This window comes from Drosophila mojavensis, unplaced genomic scaffold (genome assembly GCF_018153725.1).
Source record: "Drosophila mojavensis isolate 15081-1352.22 unplaced genomic scaffold, ASM1815372v1 contig_74, whole genome shotgun sequence".
Lineage (NCBI taxonomy): Eukaryota > Metazoa > Arthropoda > Insecta > Diptera > Drosophilidae > Drosophila > Drosophila mojavensis.
In genome coordinates, this window is record NW_025318899.1 from 22637562 (window position 1) to 22653476 (window position 15915).

A 15915-nucleotide genomic window follows, 5' to 3' on the forward strand; every position below is an offset into this window, starting at 1 on the left:
ACAGCTGGCTACAAACTGCAGACGTAGGCACTCTTAATAATATGGAAAGTTGTTTGACATAACGACTAAATGTGTTGCGATGTGTGTGAATAGTTGCACGAGTGTTCGCATTTATTAATAAAACAACAAATTTCGAAAACGCGCGCACGAGCTAATGATCATTGCTGCTCGCTGATCATGTCCATTCAGCCTGACTGATTGACTGAGTGACTTTGGCTCTGTGGCGGCGCCTAGCCTGACGAAAATCGCTGTCAAACCAAACGAGCCTAACTAAACTAAACTAAACTGAACTGAACGCCAGAGCAACAACTGTAAAAGCAGCAGCAACAACAACAACAACTACATATAGCTGCACTATCATTAAAATGCAGCCACACGCTCACAGCGAGAATAACGGACACAGCGAGAGAGGGCGGCAGAGGCTGCCAATGAGAGCAAGAGAGAGCGAGCGCTTTCCAGAGCATACGACGACAGCGCTCAGCGCTCTCTGCTGGGATCGCAGTGGTTGGTTGGGTAGGCCCGACCGCCAGTCTTGGCGGCGGGCTGCTCTAACAACATCAGTTATTCGTCTTTGAGTCGTCGAGGCGAACGGTACTCACAGTCGGAGTGCAACTGGCAATAACAAAACGCGATGCGGTCCTAATTGCTCGTGTCGTTGAAACCACAAATAAATTACTAAAAATAAAAATAACATAACATCATATATAACTTAAGAAGAAAAACGCGCGAATTCTTACTTCCTAAAGAATAGGGGGAAATAATTCAATAATTTTAAATTATTGTTAATCCGTTTTGTCGTTTTGTTTTGTGCGGTGCTGCCAAAATTGTGTGTGCCTGTGTGTTGAAAATTTGAAATTTTTAATAAAAATAAATAAAAGTTTTAATCTTTACACAACCCAAAATTCATTGTCTGACGCGCGTTGCCAAACCCATGAACAGCGCGCGTGATGCACATATGAAAAGAAATCTCTAAGAAGAAGTTGGGCTAAAAAAGAAAAGTGATACCAGAAAAAGTTCCTTAATACAGAGAGATTGATATATATATAAACGGAGAGCAGGAGAAGAAGACACAGAGAGTGCGAGGAAAAGAGAGAGAAGGAACGAGAGCGCAATACACAACAAAGTCATAAAAAAGCAACGGTAAGTTTTCGAGGCAATACCCATGTTGATCAGCAGCTCACTAAAACATAAACAAACTGTATAAAGTATACAAATATTGCCATAAAATAATAAATATTCCATTGCAATCCTAATTAGAATCGCTTTTTATAAACGTTTGCATTCAAGCATTTTGTTTATAGCTAATTCCAATTAACATTTTACGCTTCGTTTAAGATTCTTACCTTATCAATTTCTGTTCTAATTTTACAGGCCCTGCTGCTAATTACAATCAATCAGAGTTCCTTGTTAGAGATCTATAGAGAAAATCCATCTATAAAATGATTTCGCACAGTCCACCCATATTCAGTCACAGTCCACCCGTTAGTTTCCTAGCGGACTATATGAGCGGACATCAACGTCAACCCCTGAAGTAAGTTTCATAAAATAAAATACAAATATATTTTCGGACTATGAAAGGAAATTGGGTTGACTAATTGAATTCAATTGAATACACGAGATTCGGCAACGAATCAAAATTCAATTGTTTTTAATTATATTTATTTATTCTTTAATTTTATTCTTTTTTTTGTGGATAGTATAGGTACACCTAAAAATAATTCTCTATTTTGCTAAAACGCTATAAACGAAAACTTTCTCCGTCTTCGAGTTAACCTCACGTCTTAAATATAAATTGTGGAATTTCTCTTATCATTAGATAGCGAAAAATATTTTCTGATATATTCAAAATTTTGCCTACGTGTCTTACGGAAAAAAACGGAATGAAAACATTTGTTAAATTGATTAAGTAAATCTCTGATAAATGGTGTATTACAAAATAAAAATGAAATTCTTTGAGGTCTAAAATATAGATTAAATTACATAACATACATAATCAATAACGAATCGGAAAATATGCGATATTATTTATGACATCAGTAAGACCTACCATAAAAAAGTAATACCCAAGTGAAATACATTTTTAAGATAATATAAACAGAAATGCAAGGAAATTGTTTATAGATATACACATTTATTTATCTCTAATCTGTAATGAAACTGTGCTAAGAGCTCGACGTCTCCATTTTGACATACTCAATAAAGCCGTTACAAAATACCTTCATTCCTAAAATACAATATAAACAATGAGCCCGATTGCATTATACAGTATTTAAAGTAAATATGGATGTTTACCTTTCAGTCTCTGTCTGATTATTCATATGGATAAATATTGATATTTCACTTATACAATACATAGAAGTATTACTAAGGTCGGATCTACGACAGACTACAATTTGCGTTACGCCATAAGGTACTGCAACAGGTGCAAAAGGGTTAATGAAATTTCCTCCATATAGATAGGACGCAATGCGAATGTACCGAAAATAAAATAAAAATATGTTTGCCTCTGCTTCGGTTGACAACAGCATTTAAAAAGCATTCTATATCAAGGCAATGGCATAATCAAAACAAACTATTATTTTTATTTTTTTGCCCAGATTTCGAGAGCAAAACTTGACAGCCAGAATTTCGCTTGAGTAAAAAAATATCAGTTTTATGAGAGAGTGAAATTTACTGGTTCCCAACTGTTTGACGGGGTCTGTGGAGCAATTGCCTCGAACCATGCTCGATCGTCGGCTAGAAGCTTTATTTGCTGCGCAGACATTTGTTGCATCAATCAGCTGACATTTTTAATAGCCATAGCTATACAATATATCAGAAAATATTCGAGCTATATATATGAATAATAAAAATTCTAAAATCGTCTGAAACAACATATAGTTAATAATATAAATAGCAACTGGCCTAAAAAAGAAACCTACGCAGTTACTGAAAATATAAATTTGTTTATCTCAGTCGAACTAAAAGATCTGGTATTTTCTCAAATGATTTATGTTACTCTAAGCGTACTCAAAAATCGTATTGTTATTATTTTGTTCTAACTAGATCTGTGGGTATTGTAAATAATGTTATTATAATTAATATTGACATATTTTTTATTTTTATTAATATCAATATAATTTTAATTACACTTATATTAGTATTTATGTTTTATTTATTAGATGTATTCCCATTAATATATTTTTATTATCATCATCATTCCTATAATTGCTGTTTGTATTAATATGATTGGACTTCATAAATAGTGACAATTAAAAATTGATTGCCACTAAAAAGAAATTTGTTATCACCTGTAAAGTAACAAACTCTAATTGGCAATGAACTAATTAAAATTTAGTTCCATAGATGATGAAAAAATCGTAAGAGTTGGCTTATCAGGCATTGACTTTATAGTTAGCCTATGTCTAGCCGAAATAAAATTTTTGATATGAATCAGCAAAAAACGAAAAAATTGCAAACAGTTGAATACTATCCCATGGTGTTTCCAAAATTAGAGCTCTATGATGAATCATGACAGCCAGAGAGTAAAACATATTTGAATAGACACAAGCATATGTAAATATGTTTAGACATATGTGTATATATGTATGTACATATATAGGCAAAAACCTATCCACGGGGTACTATTCAAATCAAGAGCAGAGGTCGTGCGTAATAGATTCAACAACTTTTGCGCTTATCAATAATAATAATAGCAGAAGCCTGGCGCTATTTCTTTATAGATAGTGTAGAATGTATATGTAGGTATGTAAATATGTATATGGCCACTGAACAATGCCATGCTATTATCTCACTGAAATAAAAGACGGATCAGAATAAAGACAGCCTTATCAAGCTGATAAAAAGAAAGTAAACGTGAGCGCCGCGTGGCCCCAAGCTCGTACGATTGCCGCTATAATGCGCGCATTATTTAAGAACCTATACGGATATCTGTATATGTATATATTGTATTTATAGAAGTATTATACAGATATGATTGACGTACATAACAGACGTACTCATGTAGAAATTTCTGATCTTTGCTCTGTTTGCAGTTACAATGACGAGCCCAACAGCCTGAGTGCGCGCTATTGCCGCCCTCAAGCCGTTACTCTGGCCTCCAAAGCCATGGTCAACAACGCATCCAACGCTGCCCAGGGCCAACAGCTGCCCGCCAAAACAGGTGGCACGCCCCTCGGCGTGGGCAGCCGCTCTGGCCGCAGTTACCTGGAGCGCATGGTCTCTGCCCCAGCGCTCAACACACAGCCCAAATCGTGCCTCAGCCGCAAATCCTGCCTGCACAAAGCCAACCAGCTCCCCAGCATCCCCAGCACAGATGCCGCTCCCACGGAGAGTGCGGAGCCAACAGAAGCAAGCAGCGACTCGGACGGATTGGCCAGCTGCAAGCAAAGGTAAGCTGACTATATGCAGATTGCATAATGTCTCGGTAATCCGAGTCTCGATCCCTTTGACGTCACGTCGCAATGGCGCCGTCGACTTTTTTGACGCCCCCGACCGCAAGTTGAACTAGATTGCGGTTGGGGGCATGTGAACTGCGAGTCTGATTAAAAGTGAAATTCAATAGTAGGAATGTAGACTCGGCCAAGTCGTTTGTGCCAAATTTGGCCAGAACTCAAGAGAACCCAACACACAAATCGAAAACAAATCGAAATATTACGTTTGGCACTGGCCTTATAGATCCCATGGACGTCACAGCGACCGCATGACGCCGAGATAGAGTACATAATAAAAGTAGATATACTAGATGCGACATATGCAAATAACCTCAAACATGTACTCGAAATATCTGATAGCAAAATATGAAATGAGATAACAGAAGGAAGAGAGTTTACAAATCCGGTCATTACCATTTTTAATCTTCCAAAGAATTCACAGTGTCAGAGAGTGTTTGTTATGCTTTTATTTTTACTTATATTTTTATTTTTTACATTTAAAATTTCGCTTTCGATTCGCAATGCACTTGAATTTGGCATTTTAAAAACTGGCTATAAATAAAAGAAAAATACGGCGCAACTACACAGATCAGTTGGAGCTCATTTTATAGAGATTTTATTTTTGGTGAGGCCATGTCTAGACGAGGCTAAACACCAGCTGATATCACCTAAAAGCGATGGCGACACACGCACACACGCATGCCTATTATCAATGTAAACCAGACACACACACTCACACACACATATGTTAGTAATACTTTTTGAGTGAGTGTGTTTACGATTGTGTATTGCACTAATTACATCCACTGCAGGTGCAGAGGTAGTCAAAAGTATGTGACTAGCAGATACCCTGTATAAAATTGAATACCTTAATAGCAGTTATTTAAGAGTCGTGATTGGTATGGGCTAACTTAACCTTTTATAGACATTGGAAACTCAATATTTATTGTTCATTTTAAAGTCTACCTTGCTTTCATTTCAATGTAAAGCGCCCTAGAAGATATTTCTTATTCGATATTTATTGTTTGGTATTTCTGAATCTATATTTATCGTGATCTCAATAGAGATACTTTTATATAAAACACCCATCGTTTAATCTTCTAGAATCGATATTTATCAATAGTTTTAATCTTATTGAAGAATTTCTAGGTCAATAGAACTTAGCATATTTCTTACTTTCAATACTGATATTTCAATTTGAATCTCGCTGAAAGACCTTCTACATCAATTTGCCGAATATATCGAGTTGACGTTATGAGCTAAGTGAATGTCATAAAAAGTCATTAAGTTAAATTTACATTTACATATATTTGTAATGAAAACCGGCGATTATAGATTGAAAGCTCTTAAAATATTTCGATTCCTTCACCCGTTAATTGTGGTGTCATTTATCAGAATCAGAATTCCACTTCCTTCCACGAGTCTGTCAAGACATGCCACACTTTTAATTAGTTCACTGAGACAGACACGGGCCAGGTCAAGCCAAGGCCACAGAACAGACGACAGAATTCACAAAACTAAAAATTTGATAATTGCGCCGTGTCGACTTTTCGGCTATATAAAAAGCATATTTCAAAATACACATGCACATGTACATACATAATTACATGGGTCCATAAGATGTAGATGTAGGCAGTGAGTATTTATAGATAGATTGTGCATGCGCCATTCACGTGTTCTGATGTGCTACAGCATCGAAAAGATTTCAAAAACGAAATCTGTAAATGTGTGTTCTGAATGTAATACACAGCTATGCACATACATAATATATATACACATATATGTATATGTATATATTTATGATTTCAACTAATTATTGTGTCACCCACGTAAAATCTAATTTTGTGCGCTCTCCGCAAAGCGTGAGCAATTTGCGTAAGTAAAAGTAAGAGCGCCGAGACTTTAAAGACGGAACCACCTTGTCGTAATTATGAGTTCAAGACTCGGACAAGGCTGTATGTAAAGGTCACCAGACGGACCGTCGGACGCAATATTTGAGAAGGTCATATTCATATAAATGTCTGTTTAGCGGACATAAGGACTGTCGATAAGCCAACTATGTGTCGGAAGAGGTTTCACCTGAAATACCTGTCTTATCATTTTCTAAAATTGGAGGCGCTTTTGTAATCCCTTTTTTTTTTTCTTTGTTTTGGAAAACTTGTTTCTCTTACATTTTGTGCAGTGCATATTAAGCAGTCGCACCTTATTTTATTGTGCCTGGGCATCAACCGGACCCATATGCATTTATTTTGGGGGTAATGCGATCATATATATAGATATGTAAATGAATACATGCAAGAAGCAGAAGAAGAGAAAACAAAAAAGGAATGTAAACTCGTTTCCATGTTCGCTGCTTCCTCAAGCCAAGCTGGCCTATAAGACCCGTCTGGCAACGGCATGGAAAATGTGCACTGGAAAATCGGAAAAATTATAATCTATTAAATTTGATATGCGACAACGCCGCAGCCACAAATTCAGCAGTTGACACCGGTAACGCGTAAAAAACGAGACAAGATTTCGAGGCGGTGCCCACACAAAGTAGAGACGATCGAACGATCGAATCGATCGCCCGAACATCGAGCAAAAAATTCATAAAAAGCCAAACCTGTTGAAGAAAATGCAGCAAGCAGGCAACCAGGCAAGCAGGCAGGCAGACAGACTAGTGCACACGCCTTCAGCGCGTGATCAGCGATCGGCGATCAGCAAACGTTGGCAGCTCGAACAGCCGGCTGTTTGATATTGGCGTCAGACTAATAAACTGAGTTAACTTAGCAAATAGCCACAATAGCAATTGTTGGCCACAAAGCGAGAGCGAGAGAGAGAGAGAGAGAGAGGGATAAACAAACATATTCCTACCATATTACTCTATTTGCTATTCATTAAAGTAAAAATATGTTTAATTACCTTTTAGCATATTTATTGTGTGAAATGGACTTCTTAGACAGTTCTATGGGGCCTGTCAGCTCAATTAGTTCTATGACAAACTTTAATACAAGAAATTTATTGCCTAACAAATTGCTTGATAAATATTAATCTTATCACTGCAATAGACATGCCTTCTTTCTTACAGTTAATATATACATTTATATATATACTTATATCTCTAGTAGCTGCGATAGAAAGGTCTGGCCCATACACTTACGAGTTTTAGCAGAGTGTACTTCTAGGGGTATACGAAAAAAAGGGTATAATGTACTTATCTCCAAATATAGCAGAAATATGTCGACTTCCTGTCATAAAATAAGATATTTTAATGCAATGTGCTGTCTCCCGTTTATTTATTTGTTTTTATTTTTCTGGATAAAAATCTGGTACGTGGCTACCAAAATAGCACAATATATATACATACATATATACAGAAATATTTTGTTTGCGCCTACTAAACTGTGACGTAAAATTAAAAATAAAATAAACATGAAATTTCTGTCTACATTGTGCAACGTAAAGAAATACAAATAATCTCATTAGACGCCAATACAAGCTGACCAGGTCTTTTAGTATACAAGGCTGCCACAAAGATTATAGATTCAAATGTCTTTTTTGTAGGGAAAGAAACGAAATGTTTAAATGCCAAATTATTGGCAATGGGCGGTGACAGCTTCCGATTAGCTCGATTCCCTGCCAACGCAGGTCACAAAGTAACAAACAAAAAAAAAAAAAATATCCCAATTGACTTTGTGTTTGTCAAATTTAAACATCGATTTGCTAAAAATAAAAGCAAGAAATATAAACAAATCAAATGCAACGTCGCAATTTCAATATTAATTCCAAAAAAAAAAGACAATAAACTTGAGTGCATAAAAGTAAAAATAACAATCGTAAAAGACAGGGGGTCCAAAACACGAGAGCTGATAAGGATAGGTTCAAGACTGCAATGCAAAAATTCTCTCTCTCTCTCTCTCTCTCTTTCTCTCTTTCTATCCCTCTCAATTAGTTAAATATTTGGGAACTTTGGCAAGCAACCAGCTGCTTCAGCTACAAATCAAATGAAGTCTCTTAGCCACTCTCTTTAATCGAATTCTCTATTATTTTCTCTATTATTTTCAGTCACTTGCCCAAAAAGCATGTGATCTTTGCTGACGACGAGGGTCTGTCTTTGACGGAGGTGCGCGTGATGTCCGAGCCCTCGAATGTGCCGCCATACTGGAGCATGAAGTTTTTGGAGCAGATCACACAGGGACTAGTCAGTCCGCATCCGCCGGATCAGTGGACCGTGGACTTTAAGCAGCCAGCATCCGACTATTTGACATTCAGGTAAAATAAACCTCCGCTTTTTATAAAACTTACATGAACTTACCCATTGACATATTGCTCAACAGACAAAAGATCGAACGTGACTTTGTCTCGCTGGAGAATGTCATTGTAAAGGATGAGGAATCGATTGTGGTGGGCACCATCAAGGTGAAGAACATTGATTTCGCCAAGGAAGTCATTGTGCGCGTCACCTGGGACAACTGGAAGAGCCAGCAGGACATCTTTTGCACATATGCCAGGGCCTACGGCCCCGCCACCTGCGCCCACGTTGTCTTCGATACATTCTCATTCAAGATCACGCTGCCGCCATCTTCTAAGCGTCTGGAATTCTGCATTTGCTATCGCACAAATGATAAAGAATTCTGGGATAATAATGATGTAAGTGCCTGGAACAAAATCCAAGAATTATCCAAGTAACATGTCTCCCATCTCTATCTCTTATCAGGGTAAAAACTATACCATCAGCAAACGATCGCCCTTCTACTACAATGCCCTGTCGCCCTATGATAAGGGTCAAAATCGTAGTTCCAGCCAGCAAATGCGATCCACTTTAACCGATGCACTTGCCAAAGCACAACAGAACAACTGGACCCAGGAACCAAATACGCCATATTGGTAGAACATATATACATCTATATACATAGTTAAATATAGTATAGAAGTGCGAGCTAATCGTATAGCTGAGCAGGTCTGTGGCTGGATCGGACACTGGGATCAATTGTGATTCTCCCGATGGTTCGATTGCGCGAGGAGTTTGATTAATGTCCATGCCGAATGGCGCTCCACCCAGAAATCGCCTCTAAATGTTACGTCCTTCAATATTGAGAGCGACAATTCGTAATTTTTTATCGTACCACACCTCATTCATTTTCTTAAGCCAGAATCTGGTAAGGTGCCATTGAGTTGAGGTTTTTTTTCTACATACAATCAAACAGAAACTACTTTTATCTTAAGCACAATTGAGTTTTGCGAAGGAAGAGAAAAGAATATGAAGAAGCTCATTGAATTTCAAGGTCCATATCCATATACCCATATACATATCTCCAAAATATTTGTTGTAGTCCGTTTGATTGTGTCACGATATCGATATCAATTTTTATTTTCTGTACTCTTATGTTTACCTGTATGCCTGTGTGATTGTCTACCATCTAAACTGATATTAGCTTAAAAACGAAACAGCTCAAGTAATAATAAATTAAAAAAAAAAAAGAAAAAAAGAAAAACTATAAAGAAAAGCGTGAGTTATCCTAGCAAACCATTGTTTCGAAATTCTCTTTATATGCAAATGAAGAAACAGAAAAACAAAAACTCTAAAAGAATATACAAAAATTTAGTAATTAAGATTTTGCACAGAAAATTTTATAAGAATTTTTTTTGTTAATTATTATTTTGGTTATTTGAAACTCTAAGACTGAAATGGCTTGTTATGGAAAACACGTCCTCATATAAAAACACGTCATAATAAAATAATATACTACAAGTCAAAACATGATTCGAAACATCACTCATAATAAATGATCTGTGTCTCTAAATGTTTTCATGCGTGTCAACCCGACTTTGAAACCTAGAAATTAAGCGATTTGTACATAGAACGTATATATCTATATATGCATATATAAACAGATATGTGTATACAATATAGATAAATCATGCACCAGAAAATTGCCTGTTAAATACATTTATACATTACCTACGCGTTTAGTTTTGTAAAAATACCTAGCTCTAGTGCCTAGCGGTTATTTAATTATAAGCCCCAATACCACTTCCCGGCTTCTTAACAGCTGACGAGAAAAACTAATTCTCTTCTAGAAAACTTAATGATTATTTAGTTTTTAACAAACGCCATCTACAACCCAATATATGTACACAGAAATTATGATACAACGAACCAATATGTTACATAATTATTTTCAATGATTAAATATATATAAAAAAAAAAAAAAAAAAAAGATATACAATTGTTTTTATTTCAAATGCATTAACCCAGATTGTATGCTATTCCTGGGGCTGGACTACTTATTGGTGAACTATTTACGCATATTAATATATGTATATGTATACTATGAAAAGAAAGAATTACCGTTCAAGAAAGGTGTAATCATGGTGTACCATACCAAAGTACAGATATTTTTATTACCGAAACTTATTATATTAATTCATGAAAAACAAGATTAGCCAAGCTTATATATTCATTAGTCCACGAGCTAATATTTGAGGTGAAAGTTATAGTTTTAGCTGAACGGAACTAGAAAATTGTTCGTTTTGCTACTGAGATAGTCCATTCTTTGACTTTGGTAGACTTCTAAATGGAGAAGAATGGATGATTATATACCTTTTATTAAACCGACATTTCAAGTTCGCACTCTTAAGAAATTGTTTTACATATTAGCTAAGACTGAAATCGTAAATGAACTTCAAATATCAGCAGCATTTCCGGTTAGGTTCACGGGTTATCTGAAAGGTAAACTGTCTAATATACTGAACAAACTGCGTTTCGTGTATGCAACAGCCAAATGCGCAAATAAAATTCAAATATTTACTGTTGTTTGTATTTTTTAGTTTATTCAATGTCTGTGGAATTTTCTATGCGGCAATTAAGCGTTGTATTATATTATCTATTACATACCATATTCTGAGACCTGTTAATCGGTAATTATCATTGAGTTTGGAAAAACAACATACAAATAGATATCGAATACAAAAGACATTTTAGGGTATATGTAGGCTTATCAACGTAAACATACATATGACCACTAATAGTATGAATGTAGTTTTGGAATGGAGTACATTATAATTAGTTTAGATAAATAATTAGTTTTCTTGGAATCATTATGAAAAATTTCAACTAGTAACATCGGAATGCATAATAGCCGAAAGTTGATTATAAATAAAATGCGAATCAAATGCACACGCATTGAGAATTAAATTAATATATGGTATGTTATCTTCGCTAACTCATTAATTTAGATTTGCCGTCCCGTTTTATACTATTGGGTTGATCTTGAATTTGAATTAACCTTAATTCAAAGATTTAGTTGTTTGCTTTCATTGTTTCCAGTAATTATGAGCCATTTATTTGTTCTTCTCCTTGGCCTTCAGGCTGGCGGGCATCTCTGGTGGTGGTGGGCGGGGAATACCCAAAGCTACTTTGACGCCGTCATAAATGAACCATTGCAAGGCAGTGAGTGTACCAATCATAATGATACGTGGTGTCAATCCATTCCACATGCCCATGAAGCCCAGCGACTTGACAACGCTTCCGGCGCTGGCACCCTTGCTCTGGTTCAGCTTGGAAACGACCACATCAGCTGGATGCGACACAACAGCGCAGAACACGCCAGCAATATAACCAGCGGCAAAGGTAACTATCAACTGTTCACCCTTAGAGCACTCTGTACGTGGCTTGGGCACCACATATCTGCCAATCAAAACAAAAGAGTGTAAATTCAGCAAAATTCCCAACGTCCGCATTGTCCTACTCACTTATAGAGAAGCTCCACAGTACGCTCGAAGCACGCAAACTTCATCATGGTGTATGGAATTTGACGCATCCACAATGGCACCAAACCCTTGTAGAAAGCTCCGATGCCCTCTTCCGACAACATCTTTGGTACTGCTTCACGGAATGTGTTAGCATAGCCGGGAACTGTCTGAATCTTAACCTTGGCCGCCTCGAACGGAGCCAGCGCAATATCAGCGAATACCTCAGCAGATGCCGATGCGGCAAGATAGATGTAGGTACGATACAAATATGCATTCTCCTCGCCAAGTATATCGGCGTACTTAATTTTGAACACCTCATAGAAACCGAACTTGCAGAGACCCTGAAATGTATACATCAAGACACGTGAGTGATTTAACGATTATTGATGTTATGTAAGCGTTAAGACAGTTACCTGCAGCGAGTATCCAATCAAAGTTGGGAACCAGCCCTTGGCCAGACCAACAGCACCTTCCTCAGCTACCGTGACCTTGAAGCCATGAACTAGATTCTTATACTTGGCTGGGTCCACCTGCAAGCGACACTTGACCAAATCCAATGGCACCACAAATGTGTGAGTGGTACCACAACTCAAAATGCCACCAATACCGCACAGCGCAAAATATTTGTTGCTGCCAAACTCACAAGAATCCGTTGACGCTGCTGCTGCGGCCGCGATCTCACGTCCAACAACGGGGCCAGACTGTCCTACCGCAGGATAAGCCGACGACTGGCCGACAGCTTTGCCCTCATCGCACTGGGCTTGGCTGAATGGCGTTTTGAATGGCGAATTTTTAGCGGCTTGAAAAAAAGACGAGAACATATTGTCTTCTTTTTGTGTCTAATATTGCGTCCGAGCTGCAAAGAGCAGAGGAAAATGCAAAATTAGAGGTTTTTATAATTAAATCTGCTTCTGCGCGATTAGCGAATTTTCACAGCGTTCACCGTTCACTTGTGAGTTACATAATGTGTCATGCACATCTGAGTATCAATGGTTGCTTGTTGGAGACAATTGGCTTACATTTTCTCAATTCAATGAAAACTAAAAATTTGAACACAAATATTCTATCTATTTGAGCATGTGATTTATTTCTCTTACGCAATTAAAATTACATTTTATTTTCTCACTTACGTAGTGGCCGTCCGTGGCGTGGCGAGGAATAAGATTCAAAGAGTGAGCTGTAGTGTGACCGCAAACTACAATTGCAAATATACCAAAAGGTCGGCAAGAAAAATACCAAGCTTGGATTTAAATCAAAGAACCGTGCGGAGGGGCAGCAATATCGTCAAAATATGTAGGTCAGTGACAATAGTAGGAGTATGGATTATCTATTCCCCGAATCGTCTAGAATTTAGCTCCACAGAGAACAAAAGGATTCAGGCTTCGGTCGCAGGTAATGCGTGAGTATTATTGGTTTGTACTAATATAAATACAATTTACATTTCAAGGAATAGCAAGCGATGCTCTACGTCTCGTGCAACCAGCCGTCTCAAGTATTCAAATTAACTTACAAAAACAGACTTACACGATTGCAACATTGATATCTGTTGATACTTTTAATAATTATCGATAACATAAACGATGAAAGGCTTTGATGACTTACGCGCTCAACTTTGCATTTAAAATGTATAGCAATATAGAAATTGGAATTTGTACTCAAAATATATTAAAATCATTCTAGACCACCAGACTTAAGAAATAATAATATAGCTGCATCATTGCATAAAATATAAAGCACACCCTACGACTTTTTGTTGTTCTTAAATATATTATTAAAGTAATATCAATATAATAGATGAGAAGACCCTCAGTTTGAATTTATTATTTAAAAGAACATATATAGTCACACTGAATCGCCACACATGATTTTTTTTTTTTTTTTTTCAATTGTGGGTATATAGCGCGGTATATACGGGTAATAACATATGTACAGATATTTATTTATGTTGTTTAAAAAAGTATGCTACAGAAACGGTTAAAAGCTTTACCTACAATGAAAAACAAAAGCTTTCATGCAACAGCGCTTTCTGCTGTTAATAGTTAAGTTGCTGCTGCTGTTAACAGGTGGTTCGACTTCGTGGATGTTAACAGGCCGCTGAGATAAAACAGTTTATTTGATTAAGCAGACATTTAATTGCGCGGCTAACACGTTGCCAAACAAACGCTAGCATAGAATATAAAGATGATGTCAGTGCTTAAACAGTGATGGACATCATTTACCATTAGGGTCAGCCCGCGAGCCGCTCCTGAACAAGTGCTTGTTGCTTCAAATATTGCCGCCTGTGTTGTCTTTGTCGTCATCTTTGTCGTCGTTGTTTGGCTGTCGGCGTGCGAAACGCCGAACGACCATTCAGTAGCCGTTAGAACGCGTCGCAGTGCGGCAGGAAGTTGAGTATACGACGCGTTGCCTCGTATTCAAAGTTAAACTGAAATAACTTTGATGACTGCTTGCCAGGGCGAAGCGCGCCTTTTTGAAGTTTGCCTTTCCTTAGCGTCGCAAGGTGTTAATTGGTTACGTTTTAATTTATTTCAAAGAATTTATAAATAATGTCCAAAGTGCACGCAGGAAATAATGTATGTGCGTTATCCGCGAAACCAAGCTTGAATTCAAATTCTCTGCATAAATCAAGAAATTAATTTAATGAGTGAAGTTTTGACAAATTGAATTAAAAACTAATTATCTGCCCAGTTAAGCCTGTCGAAAACTCAATTAGCTCAAAATGCAAAATAAAGTAAATATAAGAAATTGAATAAGTGTAGAGTGTGAATAATAAAAATATATTTGAGATTTAAAAATACTCGTGAAAATATATAAATAATTATATGCAAAATAAAAGTAATACTAGTGCAATGTAAGAGTGTTGATTTATTACAAATTTAGTTAGTGTATAAATATATGTACTTATTTAATATATACATATATATAAAATATAACTTAATCAATTACAACAAATCATGTAGGAAACCGCATAGACTATGGATTCAAAGTAAGTATTTTTATTAATAAATATTCATTTAAATATTATCAAATATAGCGAATGCTCCGGACTCTGAAAATTTTTCCAGTTCTCTGGCAAATCTGGCAAAATTTGATTAACCTAAAAACCATAAAAAGTAAACAGTTTTCAACACGGACTTTCAGATTTGTTTGCCAAAAATTCTGGCGATAAAAAATATCAAATCAAAATCAAATAAAAAAAGTTTTTTTGGCCAACCGTAGGAAAAATCGAATCGAATCAAGCATGACCTATTACTGTCACGTCCGGTGGGAGCCAGGGAAGAGCTAACAACTTTTGGGTCACGTTTGACATTTGGCCAAACAAAATGATGGAAACCAAACTCTAGTAGTCAAGACTTGCACATCCGCAGACACGCAGGCCAGTTGTATATGTATGTGTGTATGTGGGTGTATGTACTAGAAGCTCAGCAACTAAAGCAACATTTCGGACTCGCAGCAATTAATTAAAAAGTTTCAACGCGCCCAAATCAAATTAACAATATTCGCAGGTATTTTCGCGTCAATCCAACTGGAGTTCGAGTATGAGTACGAGTCCAAGCGCGCGTTCCCGTTCCTCTTCCCATTCGAGTTTGGGCTAAAGATTTAGTTGACTCATTTAGTAGTAAACAGTAGCTCGCCGGATCGATGGATGGGCTCGAATGAAAATCAATGCGCATTACTGCAGCCTCGCTGCGCCCCAAAACCAGCGACCAACCCGGCAAACTTGGCAGTAACGAAAATACATTCA

The 15915-nt window shown here is 36.9% G+C and overlaps 3 protein-coding genes across 3 annotated transcripts in view; 2 read left to right on the top strand and 1 right to left on the bottom strand.

Annotated features, from left to right (window-relative positions):
* Positions 1–555: 555 nt before the first annotated feature.
* Positions 556–11374, top strand: LOC6583356 (protein phosphatase 1 regulatory subunit 3C). The gene is made up of 6 exons (XM_002008990.4): positions 556–1140; positions 1372–1531; positions 4035–4391; positions 8481–8687; positions 8753–9065; positions 9133–11374. Exons 2-6 carry the CDS (start codon positions 1440–1442, stop codon positions 9304–9306), a joined length of 1143 nt encoding a protein of 380 aa, XP_002009026.1. The 5' UTR covers positions 556–1140; positions 1372–1439; the 3' UTR covers positions 9307–11374.
* LOC6583357 (phosphate carrier protein, mitochondrial) lies at positions 11223–13397 on the bottom strand. The gene is made up of 4 exons (XM_002008991.4): positions 13301–13397; positions 12584–13026; positions 12171–12511; positions 11223–12105 (listed from the first exon to the last, which is right to left on the bottom strand). Exons 2-4 carry the CDS (start codon positions 12989–12991, stop codon positions 11760–11762), a joined length of 1095 nt encoding a protein of 364 aa, XP_002009027.1. The 5' UTR covers positions 12992–13026; positions 13301–13397; the 3' UTR covers positions 11223–11759.
* Positions 13398–14529: 1132 nt separating this feature from the next.
* Positions 14530–15915, top strand: part of LOC6583358 (adenylyl cyclase 78C) — a 49462-nt gene continuing 48076 nt past the window's right edge. Inside the window, exon 1 of the mRNA XM_032731223.2 lies at positions 14530–15156. The gene's annotated coding sequence lies outside the window, so the exon portion shown is untranslated. The remainder of the gene's footprint in view (positions 15157–15915) is intronic.